Here is a 16,373-nt window from a genome sequence, read left to right as displayed (position 1 = left end):
TGTATGATTAATTGATTAGGCATGAAATGTAGCTTTATACATAATCTCCTCTTCATATAAATCATATTTATGTATATCAATATTCAAATTTACTTACTATATTGCCTTGAATACACAGGCCTTTTCTGCCTCCTGTTTGACAGGGTTAATGAGACAGAATTTCACAGTGATGGGTTGATTTGATTGATGTCCTGCCCCATTGGGTTAGAAAATAGTTTTTTTGGCTTGACATGTGTCTCATCTGTTTATCAGATAATTTAGATAGTCCCCTCTCGTGAATAAATTTGAGTTTGTCACCGAGTAACTCTAGATATTGATTTCTGTGTTTAGGGAATATCTTATTGATATTGACCCAGGACAGATATCACATTTCAGCACCATTAGACAGTGTCCATTTCATCTCTCTCATGAATTTCTTATCAAGATACTCTCATTTGAAAATCATTTCATTGTTTTTTGTCAAAGTTTATTTTAGTCCACGGTTACTTATAAAATTAAGTACATTAATGTCACCTCTTCTATCAATTCCCAAAGTGCATCTTGACCAGCTCAGAAGTAAAACTTCGATGGTTCAATCACCAAACAGTTAACTTTATGGCAAATTCATTGTATCATAAATTAATCACAAATTAGTGTCTTGTACTTATTGAGGGTAAATGAATATTTCTTCTCCTAGAACAACTTTCACCATTTTGAAATGACAGTTTCAATTTTCTTGAATTTATTTACCAGTTAAGGAAAAATTCAACTGCAGTTTGAAAAGGAAAAAGGCCAACAAAAAACCCAACAATACCAGTTATAATGAGATTGAGATTCATCAGATTAGTGTTACAAAGTTATCCTGTTTATCTGTTACAAAAATGGTGATTTAAAACGGCAGCTTTGCTAGCTTTTTAAAGCATCTGATGAGTCTTTATGAGTTCACTATTTGGCAAAAGAATGGAAGTATGAAGTGAGCTGTCTAATTGTCACGATGTCTATCCCTCCACTGTTTCAGTAGTTTTCAGTGTTTGTGTTATAGATTAACTACTTTTATAGAAAGTGTCAGTAATAATTAGTTATTTTGAAATCTGATGAAATTTTACTTTCGATGAATCACACTATCTTACATTTGTACATAGTAACCTGCTGAAGTCTAGTGTGTCCACTATGTGATATATAGTGTCTGGCGTTACCTGTATTGGTTGAAGATTATAAGAGATCTCTTTTGTTACAGCCATCAGTCTTGAGAAACAAGAGGCAGAATTTAGAAAGTCCTTGACAGATTTTGACAAAGCCAAGCTTGCAAAAACAGAAGTAAATGAGAAGAACCCTCTTCCTGACCCTGCAGGTAATTACATCAAGTGTATTTTAACACAGTTACTTTGTCCAATTAAAGTTAAGGTACTGGGCAGTGTTTAAATAATATGGATATTCCATCAAGAAAATGACTATCCACTTCAGCCTTTCGTAAGAGGCATACTAAAAGACATTTGTGCTTTGAAAAGATTTTCAATACAAGGGAGATAACACTGTATGAACACTTTCATGGAGTGATTTGTCATAGGAATATGTTTTGCAAATGAAACTCAAATTTGTTTTTTCCAGCAATTGAAGCAGAGAAAAAAGAATTGGAACATCAAAACTGTATCAAAAGTTTCAAGAAGGATAGTATGAAACGCACAGACACCACTGAAAAGAATAGACTACCTTCTCAAGATGGTATGTACACAAAATATCTTCATAATTAGCCATATTTAGTGATGGAAGGGAGACAGCTGCTTTGTGCAATTCATTTAAAATTCTTTTCATATTCATTGTTTATTTATTTCACATTTATTGTGTTTATTATTTGTTTTATTATTTGTGGTAATACATGAAGGTCACATCAGAGGTCAAATTCATTACTCAAATAGAATTCTAATTATGTAAAATTAAACCAGAAATCCTGCTGTTGATTTTTGTCCTAAGTTGATTTGTCTTTAAAAGGTTTTTCTTGTTTTTTTCTTTCAGATATCCAAGCAGAGAAGAATGCAAAGTAATATAAGTTGCTATTACTTCTGATGAAAACCTTTAGCACTCTGATACAATCACAGTTGCTGTGGGAACAATTTACCATAGAAGAAACTTTGTGATTGGTCGAGTGACAATCTGATGTCAGTTTCCAGGCATGCTTTGGTTGATCTGCTTGAAAACAGGAGAAAGAAACACTACAAAGAAGGACCACAACTTTGTGCCAAGAAACATAAAAAAAATGGATGCAAAAATAGGTTAAAAGTAGAAGTTGCTAGGAAGGAAAATTTACAACACTTAAAAGATTGCCTCTTAGATATTGATATGATGTGCTTTTTTTTGTCCACAGCATTATATATTTGTGAAGAATATTGTTACAAAAATGAGACTGGCTGAGTGTTAGATTATCTCCCTTTCCCATGGTGAGATATGGATTTGCGAGTATTGAAGAAGAAAAATCCTGGTGAATATAGCATGGATTTAACTTTGTTCTTTTGTTTAAATTTCTGAGTGAATATTAGACCTGTCTTATTTCACAAAGTCTTTCAGTCAAAATGTAAATATGTCATCCTGTTTTACGGTTTGTTATTATCAATTTTGTACTATGCAGTACATGGATGAAACAATACAGAATGATATTCTATGTATTTTCAAGTAAACATCAACATAAGAATGTAATCCATGGTAACAGTCCTGTGTCCATGGTAACAGTCCTGTGTCCAGTTTAGACAACCAGGAATGCCTGGAGGCTGATGTCGTGTAAATAGGTGCATACCATGTAGTCCAATAAAGCAATAATCATATGCAATACTGTTTAACAATTCTATAGATAATCATATTTTAACACTGTTAGGACCTGTTCACAGTTGCTCAAGCGTTTCAATGTTTTGTTCACAAACTTTTCCAGTTTGATCTTTATCAACATAACAGTTTAGAAAACAACTTTGAGGGATTGATAGCATTCCTGATTGCCTTCTGTTGGTGATCGTAATTGTGCTTGTGTTTGGAGAGCTCCAAACTTTTTTCTTTGATATGGACTGGATTGGCTGTCATGATGGTTGTGCAGCTCTTCGCTATTTGTCTGTGCACTAGAATATATGATACATTCATTTCAAAGTGCAGCCTAGTGGAGAAAAACATTACCAAGGTCAACAACCCAGTCCGTCTTGGAGAGTTCTTGTACTAGAATTTTCATTGATAATTAAATGTAATCATTTCTTTGGTTAGAGAGTATGCTATGTTTGAGATTACTATTACCTGGGTTGGAGTGTAGAACTTTGGTTTAAGAGTATCGGTCCTTTAGTTCAGGAGTATTGATTTAAAGCAGTGAAAACAAACAACTTTTAGGGAATTATCATAATTTTTGTTCGATGGAGAATAAAATAACATTTCTTCACAAATTATATATCAAACTATCTGATTGTGTTAAAAAGAGCAAAGAATATTGGTACTCTGGTTTAGGTTTATTTTTGAAACTAATGTACTACACTAATACTTGAAAGGCAGAAAGAAAAGTGATATTGACATTATAATAACTGGGCATTTTAGTAGAATAGATAAAAAACATCGCAGACGATCGTTTACATCGACAAATGTTATTAGTGCTAGTCATCTGTTCCACGTTTTGTGAGAAGGCATTTCATTGATAAAGATTTCAGTTTAGAAATTGTCCTTTTTCTCTTACATTTGTTTTTTGTAAATCGTGTATATAATGATTTTTTTTCACCAAAAGCTTTCCCATTTTACGAAAGGTATTGTAACTTGTCGATTCGAAGTTTATTGTGATATTTTCCTATGTTAAATGTTTCTTAATGAATAGTGAATGAAAAACTGTGAAACACCATTTACAGGAAGTTTCTACTTTATAGAAAAAAGCGGTTTGTCCTCAGAAAATCTTACTTAGTATTGATCCTATCAAGGTTTCAGGTTTATTTCATCAAGCTTCTATGTGATGATGGTTTAAGTTGTTGTGTCCAGAAACATGAGTAATATAGTGTATATGGTCATAACTTTCATATTTAATCCTTCGCTGTTTCAGAGTTAATACATTTGGTCTTGTTTCGTGGGTGTTTTCTTGCTAAGTTCATCAGCACATGATTACATTTGCTTTTGTCTCAACTTTAATTGGGCTATAATTGTATTATAAATATATTTTGCTGAGTCAGGCCAGTGTTGTGTTGAGCTGTGCGCAATTTTTGCCAAAAACAAATTAATTTTCATTGTGTTTATTTTGAATAAATTCCATTTAAATGGTTAATTAATTTCACCATATTGCAGATCACAGATTTGTTCTACATATCAAAAGTTTAAATATTTTAGAATGAATTGAAAATTGACTTATCTGTAATTTAGTTTTTCCCATCTGTCAATAGGAAGTTGTAAAAGATTTAATGAATCATTCCAGTCAAGAAAGTCTTCACCGACACCTTGCTTGATTCTTAATTATTATTCAGTCATTTCATATAGAGTTATATTTTGAGAAAACAGTCATCAAACCTCATTTTAATGGACAGTCTTGTTGAATTTTCTTTTTAAGTGCCTTGAATAAATGCTTTCTTCTAAGAGATCAAAATATGAAAACTTTGAAATCTCATTCTGGTGAAGTCCTCCGATTTCTGTTAATATTTTTATGAAACAGTCCTTGTTAAGGGGTACTTTTTTGAAAAGTAAATTGCTATATTTTTGAGTATCAATGTACTCTCTAAACCAAAAAAGGATATATTTTTTTGAGAAAATTTGCTCTATTTTTGAGTATCAATGTACTCTCTAAACCAAAAAAGGATATATTTTTTTGAGAAAATTTGCTATATTTTTGAGTATCAATGTACTCTCTAAACCAAAAAAGGATGTATTTTTTTGAGTGTCCACATATTGTTACATGGTACACATGTGTTATGACATGGACCTGCTCTCTAGCCAGCCCATATGTACAGTATATATTACATCTGCATGTAGTCTTTCTACTCTCATAAGGCATCATTGCCAACATTTTCAATAAAAAAGTTCTGAAAGAATATCTTGAGATTTTGTATTTTCTGGAGAGACAATATTTCATATTTGTTAATACGTACTGCAATAGACATATCAATTATGTTGTCTGTCCATAGTGTTATATATGTCTTCCACAGAGAATTAAAAAAAAAAGTTAATTTTTAATTAGAATGTTCTGTCTATCATTAGGACAGAGAAATATAAGGAACCTTAGGATATCAAAGATCAGGGGGAATTTGTCAAAATCAAAATTAATACAAGGAATAAGAAATTAAGATGGGGACCATCTAATGGATCAGTTCACTGACTTTGACCCTTGGGACTGCGATATTTGAGTCCTGGTGCTTTACCTCTGGGACACACAAATTGTGATTTACTACTCTATCACTTAGTATTGGGACTTGTCACAATTTTAGAACTGGGTGTTCTCTACTTGCCTTGAAAATCCTTCAAAAATACTGATGACTGGGATAATACATCAATTTTGATTTTATCTGTGTTCTCAGCAGCAGAAGAGTTCCCATTTGGATAAGACCCCAGCGGCCCAATAATACATTTTATTTGGCTACTCCAACTCTGAAAGGCCTACAGGTCATCGTAATAACAGACAGAAAGTAAAAACAAGATTAATACATTATAAAGTAGTAACTTCTATAGAAGTGTCATAAAGAGACTGATGGATACGGGACTAAATACAAGATACAAGACTAAATACAATACACAAGACTAAATACCAGATACAAGACTAAATACAAGGCACAAGAATGAATACTGAATACAAGACTAAATACAAGACACAAGAATGAATACTGAATACAAGACAAGACTAAATACAAGGCACAAGAATGAATACTGAATACAAGACTAAATACAAGACACAAGAATGAATACTGAATACAAGACTAAATACAAGACACAAGAATGAATACAAGATACAAGACTAAATACAATACACAAGACTAAATACCAGATACAAGACTAAATACAAGACACAAGAATGAATACTGAATACAAGACTAAATACAAGACACAAGAATGAATACTGAATACAAGACTAAATACAAGACACAAGAATGAATACAAGATACAAGACTAAATACAATACACAAGACTGAATACAAGATACAATCCTAAATACAAGACAAGACTAAATACAAGATACAATCCTAAATACAAGACAAGACTAAATACAAGGCACAAGAATGAATACTGAATACAAGACTAAATACAAGATACAAGACACAAGACTGAATACAAGACTAAATACAAGATACAACACAAGACTGAATACAAGATACAAGACTAAATACAAGACAAGACTAAATACAAGATACAAGACTGAATACAAAACACAAGACTAAATACAAGATACAATCCTAAATGCAAGACAGGACTGAATACAAGACAAGATTGAAAACAAGATACAAGACTAAATAAAATACAAGACAAATGACTAAATACAAGATACAAGACAGGACTAAATACAAGACAAGACTGAATACCAGATTGAAAACAAGATACAAGACTAAATACATGATACAAGACAAGACTAAATACAAGATACAAGACAAGACTAAATACAAGATACAAGACACAAGACTGAATACAAGATACAAGACTGAATACAAAACACAAGACTGAATACAAGATACAAGACTAAATACAAGATACAAGACTAAATACAAGATACAAGACTGAATACAAGATACAAGACTGAATACAAAACACAAGACTGAATACAAGACACAAGACTGAATACAAGATACAAGACTAAATACAAGATACAAGACTGAATACAAAACACAAGACTGAATACAAGACACAAGACTAAATACAAGACAAGACTAAATACAAGACAGGACTAAATACAAGACAAGACTGAATACAAGATTGAAAACAAGATACAAGACTAAATACAAGATAAAAGGCAAGACTAAATACAAGATACAAGACTGAATACAAAACACAAGACTGAATACAAGACACAAGACTGAATACAAGATACAAGACTAAATACAAGATACAAGACAAGACTAAATACAAGATACAAGACTGAATACAAAATACAAGACTGAATACAAGACACAAGACTAAATACAAGACGACTAAATACAAGACAGGACTAAATACAAGACAAGACTGAATACAAGATTGAAAACAAGATACAAGACTAAATACAAGATACAAGGCAAGACTAAATACAAGATACAAGACTGAATACAAGATACAAGACTGAATACAAAACACAAGACTGAATACAAGACACAAGACTGAATACAAGATACAAGACTAAATACAAGATACAAGGCAAGACTAAATACAAGATACAAGACTGAATACAAGATACAAGACTGAATACAAAACACAAGACTGAATACAAGACACAAGACTGAATACAAGACAAGACTAAATACAAGATACAAGACAAGACTAAATACAAGATACAAGACTGAATACAAAACACAAGACTGAATACAAGACACAAGACTAAATACAAGACACAAGACTGAATACAAGACAAGACTAAATACAAGATACAAGACTAAATACAAGACAGGACTAAATACAAGACAAGACTGAATACAAGATTGAAAACAAGATACAAGACTAAATACAAGATACAAGACTGAATACAAGACACAAGACTGAATACAAAACATAAGACTGAATACAAAACACAAGACTGAATACAAGACACAAGACTGAATACAAGATTGAAAACAAGATACAAGACTAAATACAAGATACAAGACTAAATACAAGACAAGACTGAATACAAGATTGAAAACAAGACACAAGACTGAATACAAGATACAAGACTAAATACAATACAGGACTAAATACAAGACAAGACTGAATACAAGATTGAAAACAAGATACAAGACTGAATACAGGACACAACTAAATACAAGACAAGACTAAATACAAGATACAAGACTAGATACAAGACACAAGATTAAATACAAGATACAAGACTGAATACAAGATACACAAACATTATACTGTAGTAGCTTCTACAGAAGTGTCGTATAGAGGCTGGTGAATACAAGACACAAGACTAAATACTTCAGGTTTAGTTGATTTATTAATCGAATTTAATACTATATATATCACGATAGCCATTTTGTTTTGCAGTTATGTGAAGTACCTGCTTCCATATTATATTTAGGTACATGCAAGCGAAGGCACTACAAAACATTGGAAGATAAAAGGCAAAGGGCTATGTGTTAGATGCCATTTGAGCAATTTTGGCACCATGCTGACAAATGTACAAATATACAGGTCTGATGACATCTTGATCACACTAATGGGGCTTAGTATTTGGGCTACGGGAAATGGCACTGTAAAGGTGTTACAATGATAGTCGACCTGGAGCACGTGGAAACACGTCCGTTAAAAGTACATGTATATTGACAGAGTGCAGAAAAGATGGCTGATTCCCAGTGCTCCATTTTCGGATTCAGTCACAACCTGTAGTTAGGGCATTTTCACGAATTTTGACCATTTACACGTGCCATATTAAGCACTACGTGGACAGGAAATCAATGTATGTTTCCCGCCGAGTTTGGCTGGTGTGGTCGTACCCGACGACCTTGATTTCTGTGCCCCCGAATATGACCTCGAGGTCAACAGCACGCTCCTTGTCCCCTGTCAGATCGGGCATTTCCACTACTAGACAGCCACATTTCTCCACTCCGTCTTCATCTGTGTATTTAAGTCGGCGTTTGGACGACTTAAAAAACTCGAAAATAATGCCTTTTTGATTTGTAATGATTGGCGTATATGTTTCCCGCCAAATTTCGTTATGACCTATGACCTCTCCAGTTTCGGCCCAAGTCTGAAATATGTGTTTGCATAGCACCATTCCGTCCGAGTCGACTTTCAGATCGTCTCTGTGTTCACCCTCCTCGAAAGGAAGGTACGATCCCACTCCATATGAGTACCGACAAATTCGTTGGCAGATGGCACTAGGATCGCAACCAAATGCCACGGCCCCCTTGACGACAGACAAGCTAGCTTCCTCCGGTATCAGGACTGTCACCTGTTTCCCAAATTCTGATCGAATAGAGTTCTGAAGGCGAACTGACTCGGCGAACCCACCAACGAGGAACATGTATTTTAAGTCCTTTAACTTTGGCCTTTGAAGAAGATGACTCACGTGATCGTTTATCTGTTTGAGTGCGTCACAGAACAAGTCTGTGACCACCTCTGAGGACAATACAAGTTTTCCCGATGAGAATTTGACCCGTCCGCCCTCCGACGCGGCATACGACTTGATACACTCCTGTACAGACCTTCCTTCATGCCGGAAGTTACAAAAGTTGTAGGGCAGCGACACGCGCACACTTTCACATTCGCCACGTTTCTTTATCTCGAAGTCCTGTAATAGCTCGACATAATCCTTTGGAAACTCGTGCTGGAAGGCGGCAATAAATTCAACGCCAAAAATCTTGTCGAGCATTGAAATAAACTGACGGTCTATGACTGTCCCACCCCAGGCACCACCTGTGGCGCGGAAGAGCTCCCGAATACGACCGTCTTTACGGACCTTGTGGGCTACAATATCTATAGTACCACCTGTGAAGAGAACAGAAGAGTATAAAAGTGGATGCTGGGCTAATTTTGTGAACAAAATTAACAAATAAATTTCGGAAAAGTGGATTTCCAGATTAACGTATGACATTAATTCCACTAATTTGTTGGTAAAATAAATAGAAAAAGAAAAGTGGTTTGAAAATGCATTTTACTCCATATTTTGTACTCAAAACATACCTCCTGCGTCAATGACGAGGTATTTAGTCCCTGGTTCAAACGTCAGCTTTGACACTTGTTCATTTTCTGTCTGGACGAAGGTGCTAACCGGAAGTGATCTACAATTGAGTGATGCTGCTTCCGGCTCCAGTGCGATGACTAGTTGGTTACTATATGTTGTGTCAATGAGACCGCCCTATTAGAATAAATTAGATGCATAAATGGATCACAAATAACACCCATTATTTTGAGGTTGATATGATCTCAAATTCTCAAGTTTTCTTGTGAAAGAACCAATACAAATGAAGAGAAAGATACCTTGTGTGCTGCCTCCCTCATAAACTGCTTTGCGTTTTCGTCCCAGATGGCAGGTACTGTGATAACCCAGCGGACGGACTGTGGGTCGGGTTCGTACCCCAGGGACACGCTCAAATGACGTAGGAAGTGAGATTTCATGAAGCCCAGAGATTTGGCAAAAACATCAACGGCGAGCTGCTCCTTTCCGGAAGTGTCCTGTAAGGTAATGTCCGTCTTCAGCTCCTGTCAAAAAAATGAATGTGTTTGATTTTGACATCCAAAGATAATTTATACGTTCTTCAAAACATTTTGCTTTATGTTAAATGAAAGTAGGATTATTTGTTTTTTAAAACATTTTTTGTCTGATGTTTAATGTTTAGATATGATTAGTAATCTCTTAATAACACAGAAAAGTATTTTTGTTTTAGTTGGTGAGTTTACAGTTAACGACAAATATTACAAATATTTGGTATCCAGAATAAAAATCTTAGTGCTTCAGAAAGATTTTGTACATCTTGTGCATATGCTGCATGCTTTCGTCATGATTTATGTACTTGGTAATACGATCACAGAATCACTGCCAGCTAAATGGTCTTTCTTCAGCAGGAGAAAGCCAATTGTGTCATCATCATGTAAGATATTTATATGCGATGTTAAATTTTCCAAATTTACGAAGGTTTGTATTCGTTGATTTGGAGATCTGTTTCAGAGACAAAGACCATTTGTTGTGTTGTACTATGTAAAAGGAGATGTTATTATCTGGGTTATTTACCTGTTTTATTGCAATTCCTTAAGTTAATGTTCCGTTTCAGCAAGTTTCATTAAACATGGTACAAGGATTTTCAATGTATAACGCTAATTCAATCAGTGTTAATTTGAGAAAATTTTCACTCCGTGAACATCATGTTTTAAACAGCAACACTACTCTTTAGTTAGAAAGGTCCGTTCCTGAATGATTCATGAACCATGGGTTCCGGGAATGTTCCCACAGACGCGAATAAAGTTAATTCCCAAACGAACACTTAAGAGCCAAATTCTCTAACGCCAGACTACCAATAACTCATGAGAATTCCCGGTTAACCTGCGACTAAACTCTCCACCGCCGCACTACCAATAAATCACGAGATTTTCCGAAAACTTGGACCCACAAACTCTTCCGGAGTTTGAACTGAACTAACCAAGGAACTTTCCAATTAACCGAGAAAGATGGTCTTAAGTGGATCAGGTATGGAACAAAATCAATGGGATATTAAGAACCCATGAATTTCCACGGTCGCTGTAATCGACGTGATGTGCTTCAAAGCCACAGACAATGAAACATTCTCTGTTGTTGGAATATGCAGATACCATCTCTAAGGAATGAAGTAACATTTAGCAGTAGACGGACGTTGGTGCTGGATATTACGATCTTAACAATAAAAAGCATTGTCAACTTAAGAATCGTGACTTAAACTGTCGGAAATTGTACAGAAGCCAATAGCACCCTTTAATAATTTAGAGTTAGATACAGTAGAGCTAAACAATGCATTACACTACACAATACAACTGTTTCGTCCTTCTAGGAGTCGTCAGTGATGGTACACCATACAGCTGTTTCCTCCTTCTAGGACTCGTCAGTGATAATACACAATACAACTGTTTCGTCCTTCTAGGAGTCGTCAGTGATGATACACCATACAGCTGTTTCGTCAACGATGCTAAGGGACTAAAATTTGAAGCCTCGGAGGCAAATAAGGAAAATTTAAAGTTATCGAAAGAAAAGTCAAAATCAAGACTGGGAGATACAGCAGTCCCGTGACAGAATAAATCTTGTAATTTCTATATATCAGATAAATGTAGAACAGTGTCGTGTACATGTGCATATTCTGAACCGTGCCATTATTGGAATGAATTAAAACGTAGCCAGCAGGTTAAAAAAGAACAAATTTGTATTAGATAATGTATTCACACAATGATATAAAACAAAATACTGCATGTTGTTAAATGTCATTTCGGAAAGATTTGGAAAAACTCTATTCAAAATGGCTAAATGTTTACATTACACCATCAAAGAAATGGTGTTCAATTGTTCATAAAATATCGTGTCTTAACAAAATCCAACGTCATTACGTGTATCCCAGGAATAAAATTCACAACTAGGCTTCGATTTGACGAGTCTAAAGCACCTACTGTCAGATTATGGACCTTAAAGCTGATATTAAACTATGAGACGGAGATATATATACATAAAAAAGATAGTAACGGACAGACGGAATTTATCAAACATAAAGATAGTAACGGACAGACGGAATTTATCAAACATAAAGATAGTAACGGACAGACGGAATTTATCAAACATAAAGATAGTAACGGACAGACGGAATTTGGAGCTTTCACACAATGATGAGGATAATTAGGTGTAGATGTTGAGTTTCTTCTAGTTTTGATTACAATCTTAATTTCTAACATCTGTTTATCATTCACGTGTAAGACCACACGTACATTATGAATTTTTACTCACTAACATGATTCATCGTATTTAACTTTCCCCGTCAATGACTAACAGAAGGATCGATTTCAGTGTTTACGATCGATTCTCACGTACACGCGTGTGCGTATTTCAGAATTAACCGGAATGCATAGACATTTATAATAGATTGCAAAGTGAAATCGATATCATTCCACGCGCCTCCGTTGATCAATTATAGAAACGCGATACCGATGCCATGGCAACGGTTGTAATCACCACGACAGTTGATGACCTTGTCTTTTCAGTATCATTGTTTAAAAGAGCCATGGTCTTTATTGATGCCATCGGGAAGTTAAACTACAATTGTTGTATTCGATAGAAAACGGTTTGCTCCTAAAGATATCTGAATATATCCCTAGATATGTGGTATCAAAAGGCTAGCAAAATCATATCTATTTCTGTATATTTTTATTCTGTCATCGCTGAACGTGTTTGTTTATTGATCATATTGTGTCTACCAATACTCCCCAAGAGCATGACACGAATCACCCAACACTCCTGGCGTCAACACAAGTAGTGATATCATAGGATATTATGATAAAACAGTTTGATCTGGTATAAGACAACTTGAATAAAATCATCAGATTTCAAATGGCAAAAATTTCGTTGTTAATCCAAACAGGTAGATCACAATGGGGATATTATAGTGACAACCACCGTGCGAGATTTCCTAAAAATGAGCACATCGCCTCATATCGATTTGCTACCAGAGATCGTGGAATGAATCTTAATATAATGATATAATATCGTTTTAAAAATGTTCAGCATGTTGACAACAGCATTTGTAATTGTTAAGGTCATGTATGAGCCTGAGGTATAATTGTGTGATGTCGTGCTGTGGTACGATGCTTCATTTCTATGACAGCGGCATGCTCGGAACGTATTTGACAACACGTGGACGACCGTTATGTATTTGTCTGATATTTTCATTATTTATGCGAGTTATGACTTTTTGACATTTTACCTAGAGTTTAAATCAAGCAATATTGGGGTTTATACTGTAAACGAAGCTGTTACCATAGTAGTGTAACTCAATTTTGTAAAACGGCCACTCCAGACTGTTGACACTTTCCAGTACGAACATGCATTCTCATTAAAAATCTACAAATTTTTCCATGTAAATCTACAAAAATTCACTTGCATAACGTATCAACATTACATACATTCAACAGATATTTTGCAAATACGTTGCATTTGCAAGTATCAACCGCATTGCTTGAATGACAAAGTTTAGAAGACATATCTTAAAAGAATATGCGACATTAATATGACGGTACCTTGTTGTCGTAAAGGTTCATCTTGAACCTGTCGAAGTAATAATATTCGGCAGCTTCTTCCTCTGATAAGTCATTGTATTTCGACACAGCCTCAAACCCGAACGCCTCGAACTGACCGTCAGGTCTTAGAAGTAGAGAGGTAGGAGTCTTATGAAGCAGAAAACCTTGTGTTTGTCCCCAATTCTTGTTGGTATATATGACGTCACGATTGGACACAAATGTATAAGCATAGCCACTAAAAGTCGTTCCAAAGTCTATGGCAGCCACAATTTTGTAGGGGTCCTCCTCGGGTTCAACTACTTCCTGTTCGTTTTCTGGAGTATTAGTTGCACCTTCCTGCCCCGGGGCTTGGTCCTGCTCTTGCTCCTGTTCCAAGGCCTTGCCTGAGTCGCCATTTTGTGCGTCCTTGGCACTGTCAGCCATGTTGAGCACTGCTTGTCTTTGTTTCCGTTGGAAGCAGACGAGGTACTCCGCACTGATGTACTGGACGTGTGCCTACTTTCCAGTTTCATCGATTTTTCCCTCGTTTCCGTTTCCAATCCGTGTGTAGTTGCCACATTAATTATGCCAAGATCGATACCGGTTGATAGTTCTTCCCCGATACACAGTCACCTTCCTCCTCGATCCCAGCGACAAGGCGACGCCGACCTGGTGGAAACGATTATGGAGAATTTGGTCTGAGGATCAGCTGTTGGTTGAAATACTTGTAGTGCTGAACTTCCTGTAATCATATGCATGTGGTGCCATTATGGCATGGTCTTCAGATATCTAGAACCGAAGATTTGTCAGCATTGTCATATCTGGGACGTCAACGCCCCTATTCCACGATATAACGGTGCTTGAAATCAGCGCCAAACTCAATACGAACGACAGACGACACACGTGTTTTGGAGGTAAGGTCACAGATTAAACATGTCGCCATCTCGCCTTCGCAGGAGATGGAGATGTATTGTGGTTGTTGTGATAAGGATCACTATACATAACATTGCTTTTGAGATGCTGGCGTTTGTCTGTGTTTGATTTCGGACTTGTAAACATATTTTATGTTGTGAGTGTTAGAATGTGGGATGGGCAGAGGGACAGGGTTGGATAGGGTAGGTATGTCGATGAGGACGAATTCGTTTATTATAACAAGGAGTGTACTCAATGAACGTCCGACCCTTAGGTCCGTAACATTGTTTTGGTGACCATTAACATTTGAGAGGCTGATTTTGGTGTTTTATTTAGGTTTGTACCTTAGTTTTGTGTAAAGTGATTCCCTAAGAGCTTGCACAAACCCCGTCCATACCCCATCATCCAGCCTTCTCTATAGTTTGATAAAGATGCGTATGATTTCAAGAGCAAGGTTAGAGCTTAATTCCATCTTTTCCGATTCTCTAACAGAATTTCTTCAGTTTTACCGTTCTTTTTCTCCCTGTGATAGCATACTTGTGTATTTAAATGCTACATGTACAATTAATTGTGTTTTCATTTGTAAAATTCATATCCTCAACTTTTATTTTCATCGTTCCTGTGACATTTCCTTTTGTGAGCTGTTAACTTGCCTAGGTTGAACCTATGACTCCCAAACTGCGCCACATATATTTTATCCTATAACAATTTATTTTGCACGTCACCATCCCTGTGATTTGTCATCGTCTACACATATTCTCTGCTGTAGGCTGTATTGATTGACGTCTGGTCCGACCTCATCTGTCTAATACTCTTCTACTTGTGGAGATCAGTATGTTGGTTAATTTATCCGCTTAGTGATAAAAAAGATCCTACTATGATCATTCTGTCATTTAGCACAATTGGCAATGTTTTTAGTATTTTGTGTGTCTGTTCAGAAATCAATATTTGTTATTAATCGTGAAGAAAAGTACCTGAACATGCGCCCATCCCTGTGAGTCGCCAGGCTGTTTAGTCAGTTAGTGTTTTACGTCATCGATCATAACAGAATGATAAGAAATAATGCGATGACGCGAGATGAAATCTGACAACAATAGCAAGTAAAGATCTTATTTCGAAACCTAATCAAAATATACATTAATTAATTTGAAATGACCGTTTAATTAAATTATGCATGACTGATAACTTAAATTCATTAAATACATCTCGTGACCTGTTGACCTTACCATACCTGAAATTCCCGGAATGAGTTCTGAACCATCGGCTGACATAATCCTCTTATTGCTGAAAATGGTGAAGCCGCAATCATTATTGGGTATGGAAAAAGAACTACCCTGTTGTATTCTCTAGAATATAGCTAAACATGTGCGCCATTTTAGGGAACATATTTTAAAAAAAAATAAACCAGCTTAAAGATTGAAAATATAACACCAGAAATGTTGCATCGATGAGATGGCAGGATTGAGGAAACTGGGAAGGAATAATTAGGACTGGGATAGAGTAATTAGTGCTGGGATGGATAAGGTAGTAGTGGGATGGAGCAATTAGTACTGGGATGGATTAGGTAGTACTGGGATGGAGCAATTAGTACTGGGATGGATTAGGTAGTACTGGGATGGAGCAATTAGTACTGGGATGGATTAGGTAGTACTGGGATGGAGCAA

General features: G+C 35.7%; 2 protein-coding genes across 6 annotated transcripts in view; one reads left to right on the top strand and one right to left on the bottom strand.

Moving 5' to 3' along the window:
• The window catches only part of LOC132544703 (thymosin beta-like), a 51,522-nt gene extending 46,516 nt beyond the window's left edge, over window positions 1–5,006 (top strand). For all 5 annotated transcript variants that reach the window (XM_060208343.1, XM_060208339.1, XM_060208340.1 and 2 more), the window contains 3 exons: window positions 1,217–1,330; window positions 1,588–1,701; window positions 1,993–5,006. In XM_060208343.1, the coding sequence (XP_060064326.1) occupies window positions 1,217–1,330; window positions 1,588–1,701; window positions 1,993–2,021 (257 nt within the window). In that variant the 3' untranslated portion in view covers window positions 2,022–5,006. The remainder of the gene's footprint in view (window positions 1–1,216; window positions 1,331–1,587; window positions 1,702–1,992) is intronic.
• A 3,503-nt stretch (window positions 5,007–8,509) lies between these two features.
• LOC132544799 (heat shock 70 kDa protein 12A-like) lies at window positions 8,510–14,241 on the bottom strand. The gene is made up of 4 exons (XM_060208445.1): window positions 13,819–14,241; window positions 10,054–10,275; window positions 9,757–9,931; window positions 8,510–9,561 (listed from the first exon to the last, which is right to left on the bottom strand). Exons 1-4 carry the CDS (start codon window positions 14,239–14,241, stop codon window positions 8,510–8,512), a joined length of 1,872 nt encoding a protein of 623 aa, XP_060064428.1.
• Window positions 14,242–16,373: the final 2,132 nt, after the last annotated feature.

The sequence above is a fragment of the Ylistrum balloti genome, unplaced genomic scaffold (genome assembly GCF_031769215.1).
Source record: "Ylistrum balloti isolate Yb309-2 unplaced genomic scaffold, AGI_CSIRO_Ybal_v1 Utg369808, whole genome shotgun sequence".
In the NCBI taxonomy this organism is placed as follows: Eukaryota; Metazoa; Mollusca; class Bivalvia; order Pectinida; family Pectinidae; genus Ylistrum; species Ylistrum balloti.
This window is presented reverse-complemented; position numbering and strand designations above follow the sequence as displayed.

What these genes read in the sequence shown, in the direction of transcription:
- LOC132544799 (XM_060208445.1), bottom strand. Translation starts at nt 14,241, where the DNA reads ATGGCTGACAGTGCCAAGGACGCACAAAATGGCGACTCAGGCAAGGCC. An exon ending in TGAGGGAGGCAGCACACAAG is followed by an intron (nt 9,932 to 10,053) that starts GTATCTTTCTCT and finishes TTATTCTAATAG; the next exon opens with GGCGGTCTCATTGACACAAC. An exon ending in CCTCGTCATTGACGCAGGAG is followed by an intron (nt 9,562 to 9,756) that starts GTATGTTTTGAG and finishes TTCTCTTCACAG; the next exon opens with GTGGTACTATAGATATTGTA.